Raw genomic sequence first — 13373 nt, forward strand, 5'->3', positions numbered from 1 at the left:
AAACTAACACTGAAACTAAATAAAAACTAAACTAAAACTATTTTCAAATTATAAAAACTAAGTGAAATAAGAATATCTAGTCTAGAAACTAAATGAATTTAAACTAATGAGACAAAATGAAATTGTCTTGATGCAAACATGATGTGAAGAAGTCACTTGGATTAGTTATGAAACGTTTAACCCACTGAAAACTCTACGTCCAGATGAACAGAATCAACAGCCTGCAATTGGAAAAATGTTTCCAATTGCAGGCTGGTGTTGAAGAGGAACCAGCGTAGAACAGCCCCTGCATCAGCTCCAGCACTCAGTCAGTGGAAAACAGATATACGAAGGCTGGATAAAACACACATTCTGACTTCTGAAATATGAGTTTCTGGTGCAAAGTATAATCAAAACTCCAAAGATTGTGCTCTCCTTCTCTGTCTCTGCAATTGTCACACTTTCAAAGCCATCCAGCTGCAGGTTCTTGCGCCTGGTGCAGTCAAGTTTTCTTCCAAATGCACTCTATTTTTATCCAGAAAATTCAACTTGGGTAACTTAAAGCTTGTAGAGCAATTCTGTGAAGGTAATGTGACCAACTGACTGTATGCACACTGTGTGGATGGAGAGCTGAGGTCAACTATGAGGGTAACCACAAAGCTCTGTCATGTGTTGGCACTAATGGCCATATTTTTTAATGCGGTCTGCTGCTGCAGAACAGTTGCTTACCCAAGTTGTACCTTTGAAAATTATTACATTTTTATTACCACGCTAGCTAACACAAATTTAAAATGGTTTAGATGACAGAGAGTATTCTTACTCCAAATTCTAAATAGACTCACAGGTTAAGCAGAGGCAGAAAATGAAACACCTTCCAGCTGATGTGCTCCAGAGAGTTTGATGCCAAGTTTCTGTCAAACAAAAAGAGAAGACAGGTGACATTGTGAACACTTCTTAATTCTCCTTTGTTGCATTTTCCATTGATATGCAGCCATTATATCATTTAACCTTAAGCTTTTACATGTGACATCTTTGCTGTGTCTGGATTTTACCTTTCCAGCAGCACAGACAGACAATAGTTGTCTTATTGTGCTGTCTGTTCAAATGTTGCTTTGTGAAGGAGCGCGGTTCCAAAAACAAACCAAACCAAAACAAAGCTATTACGAGTCGAAATAAAGGAAAGATTCGAGTAAATATGTTATTTTTCTTTGTAGTAATCTGGTCCTGTTCTGCAGTTGAGTCACGCTGTGATTTGATTGCTCGCTTTCAGAACAATGTGTACCTGCCTTGAATTACACTCAGTGGAAAACGTTAATGCATCCAAATGGGTCCTGATCAATTACCTTGGCACGTATTTCACACCAGCCGAGAAGCCACATTCACAAGCACCCCCGGCACATCTCTCAGTGTTTGCTTAGAGTTCAGTACATTAGGTGATTAGTTCAGTTCGCAAACACTTCTGGGGCGAGGGACAGGGCCCAGCAGTAATTCTTTGGAGTCAAATACGCTAAAGAAATACATATCGAGAAAAAAAGTTTCACATGTATCGAAGAAATGTCTGAAAAATGTCTATGAAAACCGCCGAGACATCTGGGTTTTTACTGGCCAAACGGCTGTAGCAAAGGCAGCGAATGAGTCAATGAGAATGAGTCACAGACTCTTTCTTTATCTTAACTTGTATGTCTCACGTCTCTTAAACATCTGGATGAACTGCTGCTAAATTTGGAGCAGACATTTATGCTCCTTTAAATGTCATCAATTCTGCGTTTCTGATCATTTAGAAGGTCAACTGTGTTTTGAGAAAGTTTTAATAGGTTACAATTTGTTTTAAACAAACACAAAATTACTTGCATCCCTACCAGCCTTAGCTGTAACAGTGAACATGCTAATATTGTTAACATGCTAAATTAAGATGATTAAGAAAATAAAGATTACAATGACATAATCTCTCTTTTTAAATGGGACATATTTTGCTCTGATCCTTCCTTTTTTCATCCAGTGCAGCCTTTCCATTCGACAGCTGTCTTTAACAAGCCTGTCCTATTCCCTTGGGGCTATCCTCCCTTTAAGCTAACTTTCTGACTGGCTGCACCCCTGCTGTGTGGCTGAGATTTCTATATTTAGAATATCTGCTCTTACTGACATCAGACGGAGCCAAGAACAAACACAACAGTGTCAAATCAAGCATTCAGAGCAGTCTAAAGCCTTATGTGTACATGTGTTTGATGTAAAATAAAAGTATAAGAAGGCCAATTTAACTTCAGTACATCAGCAATATCATCATGAACATCTTTGCATGGGGCACACATCATTGTGCCTCACGCCACGGAGACATCACATTGGTGTTAGCTGTCTACAGCATCATCAATATCTACTATTACCACTACAATTTAGCTCAAATTTCAATACGCCAGACCTCAAATGTAGGAACGGGAGTCTTTTTCATTTTACCTACCAACCCAAACACACTCCTTATTCTGTTTCCTCGTTAAGATTTCAAAACATTTCAAATATGGTGATGAATCAAATCATACCGTATATGCCGACTTACAATAATAACACTGTAATCGAATGCTACATATCCTTTAGTCAATCCTCTCAGGCCACTTGAATATCACCACAAATGATCCTCAGACTTCCCAGGAATCAGCCTGTAAATAAACCTCCCTCTGAAGATGACAGAAAGCCACACTGGGGAGCGTCCAAATGGAAACCAATACATAATCACTCTGACAGGACCAAGGGTTCAATTATTTGTTTTCCTTGCCCCCAAAAGTTCATGTCAGATGGGTTAGCCATTGGGGCTTATCCATTACCAGACTCGATTCTTCCCCCGGTCCACAGGGGCAGAGCAGAGGCACGAACAGCAGCTCGTTTCTCTTTTTCTCTTTTTGCAATTTATATGAGCATTTTTTACAAAATGCATTTTTGCTGTTCGTACAACAATGAGAGCAGGAAGAGAGAAAAGAGGGGTTGGAGTCGACTGAGCTTCCCTGCTCAGTGCTTAGTTTGGCTGCAATCAGTCAGCCTTAATCTCAGAAACACATCTGTCACACAGAAAGCCCTACACTCCACCCAAACCCAGCCGCCCTCTCCCTCCACAGTGAAATATTGATTAAGTGATAATGGACCCTTAGTGGAGTGTATTTATTATGCATCAGTTGTCGATAATCCGCCAAAGTGAGCGAGTAAAAGGTGACTGGTGGATGTCTTCTCCAATTTCTTGAGCTCACCCTGCCTGCCTCACCACCACCACCACCACCACCCCTCCATCTATGGTCCTCGAAACCCGGCTGTCTTTCAGATAAACAACACTGGACATGTTGCACACGCTCAGTAAAATGATGAGGACAAGATGGTGGCGATAAGGGTCGCTGGCTGATGAATAGACAGATTTGATGGTTTCGGTCGATAAGGCTTCCTGGTATTATTTATTGCTGGGAATGGACCGTGAAGCTACAATGTTTGGAAAAATAAAGACTGAAAAAATAATTTCATGCAACACAATGTAGAGGCTGTAATTAACAATGAGGCTTCTTGCTAATTAGCTTTTTGGTGGTTATAACTGGATCAAATTTTATAATTGCAGATATTTTATCAGTAATAACTGACTTTAGGACTGCAGCTATGAACCATTTTCACTATTGATCCATGTAATATTCAATTTCTTGCTAATCAATGATCATAAATCCACATAATATGGAAAGCTGAAGCTATATATTAATTGTGTTTTGCACAGGCAGACAACTGAATTAAAAGTACCATATAATATAATCAGCCATGAAAGTATAAACTAATATGTATTTAATAAAATGCAAAAAAAAAAGTCATTCATGGTTTAATGTGCATCCAAAATGATTTTCCAGATTGGAGGACACAGCTGTCTGAATCTCATGTGACATGTGCAAAGAGCCGGCTGACTGACAGCGACAAACAGGATGACCGGCCCACAGGTCAAAACACGACACGGGGAACACAATCCTTCGGTATCAACAAGGACACTTACACATACTGAAGCTTGAGGTTGTTTTGGAAGGCGTAGGCAGAGATGAACCTCAGCTTGCAAAATGTGACCGTGCTGCAGAGGATGATAAAGCACAATGAACATGAAAAATCAAGAAGCAAAAAAACACTTGGAATATAATCAAGTTTTTCTTTGTTGGAAAGAAAACAACTTTAATCCTTGTCGTTTAATCATTTTGAACACAGTGTATCTGACTTTTAGTTCATCCTTTCATTCTTAACCATTTATTCAATTTAGAGTGGCATGGTGGTGCTGGAGCCGATCCCAACTATCATTTGTTGAGAGGTGGGGTAAACATTGGAGCAGCCCATCACATTCACGCCTGCAGCCAATTTAGAATCACCAGTTAAACTAGCAAACATGTCATGCATGCAACATCATAGTCCTTTGAGTATCAGGAGAGTACCCATGCAGGCATGCAAAAATCCTCATAGAGGTCTCAGTCAGCCAGCGGATTCAAACCTATGACCTTCTTGCTAACCACTGCATCACCACACAACCTCAACGTTTGTCTATTTCTGCACAAACTCAGAAGTAAGAAGATCATTTCACTTTCAGATACACAGTCTGGGAAGTATGCGAACATACTTTTGAGGCTGGAGCTTAATTTTGTTCCCAAAAATAAGCTTTGACTGTTTTATCTTAGCTTTGAGCTTTCTTTCTGTCTCGTAATAGAGTAAACACTAAATGGAGCAAATCCTGCAAACTAGTTCAGGCACATGCCTCACTTTCTTCAGGGGTAATAAACCAATCCTGCTTTTGTGAGTCTATTTAAACTAAAAATGTCCCATCTATCCCTCTGATATGTGAGTGTTGCTGCCCTTCATCACTCCCTTTTGGTTCAACCCCTCCTCTGCCTAAGCATCCACCTGTAGGCTTTGAGCAAGATAATCATATCTGCGGGAAGTAATGTGCTCAGAGCCTAGACTCCAGTCTACCTCTATTCTCCTGCTGTAGGAAAATCATTTCAAACATCAGTTTTCTGACTGAAGTATAGTGTGAGAATAGAAAACTTGACACACACAACAATGATAAGAGGACAGATCAGTCAGTTGTATAGGTTGACAAACTCAAAATAAGTTGAGAGAAAAGAATGACTTACAGGTTTTTCAGCTCTCTGTAGAAGATAAGGTCGACTTCTGTTATGTTCTCCAGGCTGGCTTGGTTTTCTATGTAACTAGTTAACAAAGAAAGGACGACAGAAAGTGATGGAGAGAGAGTTAGATGAAGGTATTGTGTTGTGACCTTCAGTCTTTTGTTATGTAGACATTCATATACTGTAAGCTCATACTGAATAGGAAATATGCAAAAGAAAAAAAGACTAATAAAAGGATTGATTGAACTTGATTCAGACCAGAAAAGAAGTCGTTTTCTTTGGGGGAATTCCAACAGTGGAAAGATGCAGGAATAACAGCAACAAGGAGAAATAACTACATTTAAAAAAACAGGTGCTTTGTACTCAAACCCCCAAGAAACACGATGAAAAGACATAAAGTTTCTAAATTAAACAAAAAGAAGCTAAAGCAGGATTTATATTTCAGATTTGATTTTATCCTCTGATTGGTAACAATTATTTTATGCATAGTCAATATAAGATTGCAGCAACTGAACAATCAAAACAACAGTAACAAAAACATCACACGAAACATTGTCCAGAAATAAACCTGGAAGCCACTGAAGTCAGCATCATGACACTGAGGAAGAGGATCCCAGCCACCTTTGTAACTATGGCCTTTTGAAGAGCAATGGCAGCTACTTGATGTGACGTGAACAGCATCATGGAAACCAGTTTCATCCCAGTGGTTCTTCACTCGGGTCAGTATGTCAGACATGTATCAGATCTACCTCACATGAGAGTTATCTTAAACAGATATGAAAATATACTATCCGGTCAAAAGATTGGAAGTCACACATGAGCAAAAGCTAAAACACTTTTTCTGCACTCTTAGCAAACTGACCTGCAGTATGTCAACGTTATACAAATACCAGCTTCTTAGTTAAAAGGCAACAATTATACTTTAATGTTCTCTCATATGTATGCTGTTACAAAGATCAAACTAAATTTCAAGTGATGAGATCAGCTCATATCAACCAAAAGCTCAAACTTTCAGTGAGAGCAGATATTCTTAGTATGGTCACCTCAGGCGCGCACTCTGACTTTGAGCACAGAAAATAAAGTTGTCTTAATCGGAGTGGAAAGCGATTGTTGTTGTTTCAGATGTGCACAAAGGTCCAGTGTAATATAATTAAGGTTTTTTTTTAATGAAGGTTATATCAAAAAGCATCAGTAACAACAGTTTGGGACATGCAACCCTGGAACTTGAACACCCACAAAACAGACTAAGAGCAGATGACAAACCCTGGCAAGAAGTCCAGGGACGCACAAATGGCAAAGCCTAATAAAAGCGAATGTGCCACTCATGTGGGGGGAAAAATAATGCCCTAAGATGTGCCAGGCGAACGGGAAATTCTTCTCAATGAGTCACTTTCCACTTTTCCAGACAGAGCCTACCTCAGAATAACTAGTGAGCCGCAGATCGATGTAGCACTCGATGGAAGGACAGCCAGCTCTTTTCAGGAGATATCTGAATAGATGGCCCGTTTAGACCTTCCAAGGATCTCACTGGAGATCTGTCCACCTCATTCTGTGCCCTTCTCCAACTCTCCAGTCCCTGCTAGGCTCCATATAAATGTTGCTCATTTTGCTCAGGAGGACACTTACTTAATGGGCTTTTAAAAAGATGTGTAGATACAAAAATTGAAGGATTTTATTTATGTGAGTGTTTTTAGCCCTTTGTTGAATGCATTATAGTATCCTTCAGAAAGTGTAAAATGAACCAAATGGCCAGAATCAATAGAAAATATAAAAATAATGCCCTTTTCTGGAGACTGCCTTGAGGCAAGCACAATAGAGAAGAATATGAAAAATAGAAAGGGAATGTTTAAACAACCACAAGTTTTTTGTTACAAATAATAAGAAAGATGGGTTCTCTGCAGTATTAACGCACTTCTATCGTACATAGATGAAACAATATGCAGAAATGTAAAAAACAAACTGTCACTATGAAAAATAACAGTAACAGAATACTGAGAGCAATAACACCAGTAAACAACATTGCTTTTGCAAAACTCGCCTCACCTCTGCATTTCGAAGTTTCAATTTTAGCATTTTGGCACCCGCCATGTTGGTTATTCAAAGCCAGAGGTTTACTTTAGACACCAGTCACACCAGCATGGAAGCCAGTCAGTGACCAACTGGCTACCACCGGTCTCGAGGAAAAATGTGCATTCTTCGACGACTTGCGAGTTGTTGCTGGCGTTGATGCTTTTTAATGCTGAGCTCTAAGGGAACTGACTTGCTTTTGACAACTTGAATAACTGCTGTTTTTGCCACTTGTGCATTGGATCCATTTTTCACCCCATGGTTCCTGTTGAGGCTATAATTGGTTTAGTTGGTCTGATGAGCACATAGTCAAGATATGATTACTGTGCTGAACACTCCATTGAAGACAATACCAGCTGACCGCTTCTTCTCTAAATAGCTCTTGCATAGTTTGGAGCTGTGCTTTGTGCCACTGTCCTGTTGGCTCAAACCAATTAACATCCATAAGATATTGCACGGTCTTGTACAATGAAGTGATTTATCCTGTACAAATCTCCCACTTTACCACCACCAACACCCCCCAAAATATCATGTTCTGTGTCATTAGTGGGAACATCTTTAAACATTAGAATCTGTCCATAACACCCTTCCCCATCATCATCATCTGCCCACTGCCTGTGTTTTTTGCCCATTTCTATCTGTTCTCTTTAGTCTTTAATCTCACATGTACCTTTTTCTGCCTAGAAGCCAATATCCTGGAGTTGGCCCTTCACTGTTGAGACTGATGTTTTGAGAGTAATGAAGCTGCCAGTTGAAGACCTATGAGGCATCTGTTTCTCAGACTCTGATGTGCTCTTGCTCAGCGGTGCACTGTGGCCTCTTACTTCTCTTTCTATTCTGTTTAGAGCCGGTTTGCCCTGCTCTCTGATGGGAGTAGTACACACTGTTTTATGAAATCTTCCATTTTCGGGGACAATTTTCCACATGGAATAGCCTTCATTTCTTAGACCAGGAATACTCTGACAAATTTCAAAAGAAAGTAATTTCTCATAAAACCCACAAAAAGCTCCAGAGGCTCGACTAGCCAAACTGCTTCCTTAATCAGCACAGGACTTTTAGGCTGTGCTAACACAACCAGAAAATGTTTTCTTTCAGTGATCAATTAGTATTTTGATACGATGAAGTTGCATTAGATAAACCTGTTGTATATCTAAATAGAAAATAAATATCTATGATCACTAGTTGGATTAATGACAGTCAGTTATGGCCTTTCTGATCAAACATTTGAGTGGTTATGTACCTATGAAACAATGCCACTGAATGATAATCAAATATCTTAACCCCTTAATGCCTAGTGTGCCATATTTGATAAGTTTTAGTGAGTTTTTGAATTCTAAATCATCAGTGTGATCTTTTTTTCTCCAACACATTTTAGGCAATAAAAAAGCAATACTTACAAAGAATAAAAACACTGAAAATATCATGTTTTCAAAATAAAATATTTTTCACTGAGGTAAAAGAGTATTTTTGATTAATGCAATTACTAAAAACATTCAGCAATGATTACGTAGCTGCAAATTATTCAGAAGAGTTCAGCTGTTGAAATTTCAATCCAAGCCGCTAAAAAAAAGATTCACAAATACAACCTTTACCTAAAATGGGAAACGATATTTTGAGAAAAGCTTCGTGCTAACTAACAAACCATTTTCCTCCAACAAAACCTGTGACATGAGCTGAAAGGGCTATGTGAGGACGTGTAGAACGACCCTGAAGGTGAGATCCTACATATGATTCAAAAGCTGATGAATGCTGTTTGCTTGAAGGGGACCTATAATGCTTTTCTTTACTTTCTGTCATGCATCCTTGTGATGGATGCTCACGCTGACGATAGCCAAAGTTTAAGCTAAGAGGACAGATTATCTACAAGCAATCCCTGAGAGCAAGGATATCGGATATCACTGCTCTAAACATCAAACAACATTTACATTTTTGCTTAATTAACTTTTCTGCTGAAATGACATTAGCTGTGACATAGACCAGCAGTCCCCAACCCCCGGGCCATGGACTGGTACTGGTCCGTGAGTCGTTCGGTACCGGGCTGTGAGAGTTGGGGCTTGGGTGTGAAATTTGTGGTTTTCAGGGTTTTTATCGTTAACTCGGTTTCCCTGGGTCTTTTCCCGTGTTGTAGTTGTTTTTGTTATTTTGAAAAAAATATCTAGGCATTACCATAGCAACCAGAGAGCATTAAGGGGCAGAGAGGAGGATGTTACTCTCAACGTTGTTGGTGCATCTCAGGAGGACGCTGCTAATAAAGTTACACAATTACACTGTGAATTCTCATTTATTATTATATTTTAAAAATACCACAGGTTTTGTCTTGGTCATATCATTTTATTTTGTTGTATTTATCTGCGACACCTAAAGGCCGGTCTGTGAAAATATTGTCTAACATTGAACTGGTCCGTGGCGAATAAAAGGGGACTGCTGCCATAGACGGTATATAAAAGATGGATGTAGGCACGGGGGTTTCTAGACTCCACAATTTGGTTTCTGCTCCACTCCAGTTTTCTTAATAAAGGTTTGATGTTGAATTTATTTGTTGGGGTTGGATTAGCTTCTCTGTTGGAAAAATTAAAGTGCCTTAAATGTGCATTTTATCTGAAACGACAATAAAACTTTGGTCCAATAAAAGTCTGACTTCACACCGGTAAACACTTTCCTGATAAGTTTTTTGGCCCAGTCACTCATTTCCGGTCACTCTAAATAAAACATAGAAGTCTACTTAGTAAATCTTGGTGATACTATGTTTCAAAATGAAAGGAAATGCTCATCTCCAGGCTTCATAATGGGATGCCAGAAACCAATAGGTGACGTCACAGTAACTACAGTCACCTTTTGATAACCCTGGACAGGTCACCAGCCTTCCCTAACTGTCAAATCCACAGAAAAAGTCAATCTAGAATCACCAGCTAACCTAACATGCATCGATGGATTGTGGGAAGAAACAGGAGAACCCGAAAAGACCCACAAAGGCAAAAGATGAGCATGCAAACACCAAATAGAAAGGTCAGCTCTCGATAATTTATGGTTATGCTACAGCTTATGATTCACAGATTTGAAAAATGTGTCATTTTGTAGCAAAAGTGGAGGTTATGCAATCAAAAAATGAATAAGAAAGAAAGAAAGAGAAGACTGGACCTGTGCCATAAACATACCTGTGCTAATTTCTAATTAATGATGGTCACTTTCAGCGTGTGCTGTTGTTTCAATTTCCCAGTTCGCTGTATGTCAGCTGCAACACACAAACCTTTTTATTCATGTCTGATTGACCCACACAGCAATAATATGATTACAGGGCAGGTGGGCCCAGGATCACCCATCGCCCTTACTTATTGGATTGAGCCAAGTGGGTTGTATATCATCTATTGTTCCCGGGTGGGGGCACTGACTGGCAATTCACAAAATTGAATTTATAACTCAGCTTATGATGAATTTCAGCCTGTGTTCCACAGTTAATGGCCCCTTGTTTGTTCCACATATCGGCTGTATTCCCTTGCACCGCCAATACAGAGAAGTGTTGTTGTTTGCTGCCATGTAGAGCACCACGCTAAACAGAAGCCCACTCGCTTATTGATTTCAGAGAGAATGTCAAGCCTCAACCTGAGCCCTACCAAGCATGTTCAGCTGCAGATACGAGGAAACACCTGGTGTGATAGAGGGGCTATAGTACAGTGGAAAAAAGAAGTGCAGTATAGGTGAATAGAAGTAGAAAGTGGCAGTGGATTGACTTTCTCCAACGAAATAGCATTTCAGAAGTTTAGTTCCTTAACAGGTGCTAATTGCTCAGATCCGGGAACTGGAACAAAGAGAGAACAGCGTGGCGGTGCGGAGAGTGACATTTAGTTTTCCATGTTGGAGCTGATGGCGGGTTGCATAATAATACAGCAGCTTTCTTTGAATCACAGGTGGTCAGTTTTCTACTTCTTTTTCAGTGCGAAGTTTTAAAAAGCCAATTTTAAATAACAGTCATCTGCTGCAGACATGCTGTCGCAGACTGAGAAATCTCAATTCATCTCAGTTATTCATGAGTTTTGTTCAAGCACATTCCCCAGGGCCTGCCTGTCAATCAGCTGGGTGATTATTTTTTTTAAAGCGTGATGTCTGGTTGTGAAGAACTAACTAACCAAAAAATAAATAAATAAAAAATCAACAGATCAGCCATCTTCCATTTCATATTTTACCAACATACTGAAGCCCACTAAAGGAAGACGTACTCGGTCAGACCAACCTTAGCGGGTCAGACAATCATTCAAGAATGGAATTTATATTAGAGCCACAAAAATTAAGAAATACTTTCTACACATGGTTTGTATAGTCTAGTATGTGTTTTTAACTATGACACATCAAGTAAATATTTTTTCCACCTAAACTTTATAATGCACCTTTACAACTTCTTTTTCCTTCCCCTAAATATAACTAACAAGAAATCATCACATAGTTTATGTGATGCGATAAATTTGTATTATTCTGAAAACTTTGCACTCAAACCTGAGATATCATCAGCAAAAAGAGGTCAAACTTTGAAACTGCCAAAAGTAGAGCGAGGAGATCCACTGAAGATCTTGAGGGACACAGACACAGACTGGCTGGAAGACATCAGTTTCCATCACTCTGTGGCAGTTACTGTCAGCTCCAGATCCAATATTGATTGCCAATAGCCAAAGTGTCTAAATTACTGACATTCTAATGCATCTCAGATAGCAGAAGCTTTATTTTACCTCAAGAGGAACCTAAATTTGGCTAGCAATGACATCATTCTCTGGAGATGAGAAATTATGGAAGATGTTGTGAGGCACAACCAGACATCACCAGCGTTGTGACAGACCACTTTACCACAGTACAAGCTGTATCTGACTTTTTAATATGAAAATAATGAAAAACTAAAGTACATGTGCATTTAAACTTCAGAAACTTATAACGCATTAGCATTAAAAGAAGAATAAAGTCAATGTGTCTTACTGAACTCTGTCTATGGGCTACTTCTGCTTCCATCTCACGCATATGCACAACCTTAGCTATGACTGTAGAGCTAAACACCCAGAGCAGACATATAAACTCTCTTAAACTGAAAAAAGCCCACAAATTATTTACAAATGTGGCCCTAATGTGAGAATTCACATCAGATGTGAAGGCTTTGGAAAATTGCCCCATTAGAACCAAAACTCTGGCACTGAAACAAGTTTTAGTGACAACATAAGGTGAACACAAACTGAGAAAATCAAGCTTGGCTGACAACCAACATCAAGGCATGTGAGCACATCTGACACACTCATGCTCATTCAGAGGAACATGCAGAGCAGGTGCACATCGTACTCACATCTCTGTCACGTTCTCGCTCTCTTGCAAAGCAAGCGGCGGGATGCTGGTTATGCCATTGGGTTCCAGGCACTGCAGCATGGCAAAAGAGCACCGGCAAGCCGATGGGCATCCGCCCAGGGTGGGAGTCGGTGCCGGGCTCAGCAGGATGAGCACCAGGGGCAGCAGAAGTGCCAGGGCCCGAGGTGCCATAGCCATCTCAAAAAAGGATTTCCTCAGCTCCACCAGTAGCCTTGGCAGTTGTAGTTAGAGTCAGTGTAATTCAGCTAATGCAGAGTGAATAAGAGTGTTGAAGAGCTTTCACACAATCCTCCTCTTGACTCTGGAAGGGTTGAGATCCCAGCTGGTCAGGGTCTGGTACTGAGCCACAGCTGTACTGAGCAGCAGGAGGGGCAGGCAGGCAAAGCAAGCAAAGGGGCCCTTGGGACATGGTAGTAGTGGGCTGCAGCCTCTTTTTCTCTCCTCCACGATGAAGGGAGGAGCAATATACCACGGGCCAGAGTCACCAGACACCTCAGAAAAGGGGGAGAGGGAGGGGTGGAGGTGAAGGGTGTGTGTTGATGATAATGAGCAGAGGAGATGGGGATATGGTCGGTGGTGAACTCATCTCCTACTCCTCCTCCTCCTCCCCCATTCCCGGGTGAGAAGTCTGCTGTCCCGCCAGCCAAGCCAAGAAGTCAGGGCTCTTGGGTGCTTGGATGTATACAGCAGCGGACTCACGCTCTCCCCACTGCAGCAACATCCGGCTGCAGTGATGGATCTCTATGCCCCGGGAGTGACAGCGCTCTGGGAGTGACTGTGTCCCAATTGCTGGCAGGTTCATGACTGTTGACACTTAGGAGGTCAGTGATGACTAAGTAGCTGTGGAGGCGCGTGTTCTATTTACAGTAA

General features: G+C 40.5%; 1 protein-coding gene across 4 annotated transcripts in view; it reads right to left on the minus strand.

The window, feature by feature from the left end:
- Positions 1-12680, minus strand: part of ntrk1 (neurotrophic tyrosine kinase, receptor, type 1) — a 48772-nt gene extending 36092 nt beyond the window's left edge. For all 4 annotated transcript variants that reach the window (XM_085366688.1, XM_085366686.1, XM_085366685.1 and 1 more), the window contains exons 1-4: positions 12484-12680; positions 5106-5180; positions 3986-4057; positions 822-890 (exon numbers count right to left, since the gene is read on the minus strand). In XM_085366688.1, the coding sequence (XP_085222814.1) occupies positions 822-890; positions 3986-4057; positions 5106-5180; positions 12484-12680 (413 nt within the window). The remainder of the gene's footprint in view (positions 1-821; positions 891-3985; positions 4058-5105; positions 5181-12483) is intronic.
- Between the last annotated feature and the right edge of the window lie 693 nt (positions 12681-13373).

The sequence above is a fragment of the Diplotaxodon limnothrissa genome, linkage group LG11 (genome assembly GCF_057381915.1).
Source record: "Diplotaxodon limnothrissa isolate DT_005_m linkage group LG11, D_limnothrissa_male_GT1.1, whole genome shotgun sequence".
In the NCBI taxonomy this organism is placed as follows: domain Eukaryota; kingdom Metazoa; phylum Chordata; class Actinopteri; order Cichliformes; family Cichlidae; genus Diplotaxodon; species Diplotaxodon limnothrissa.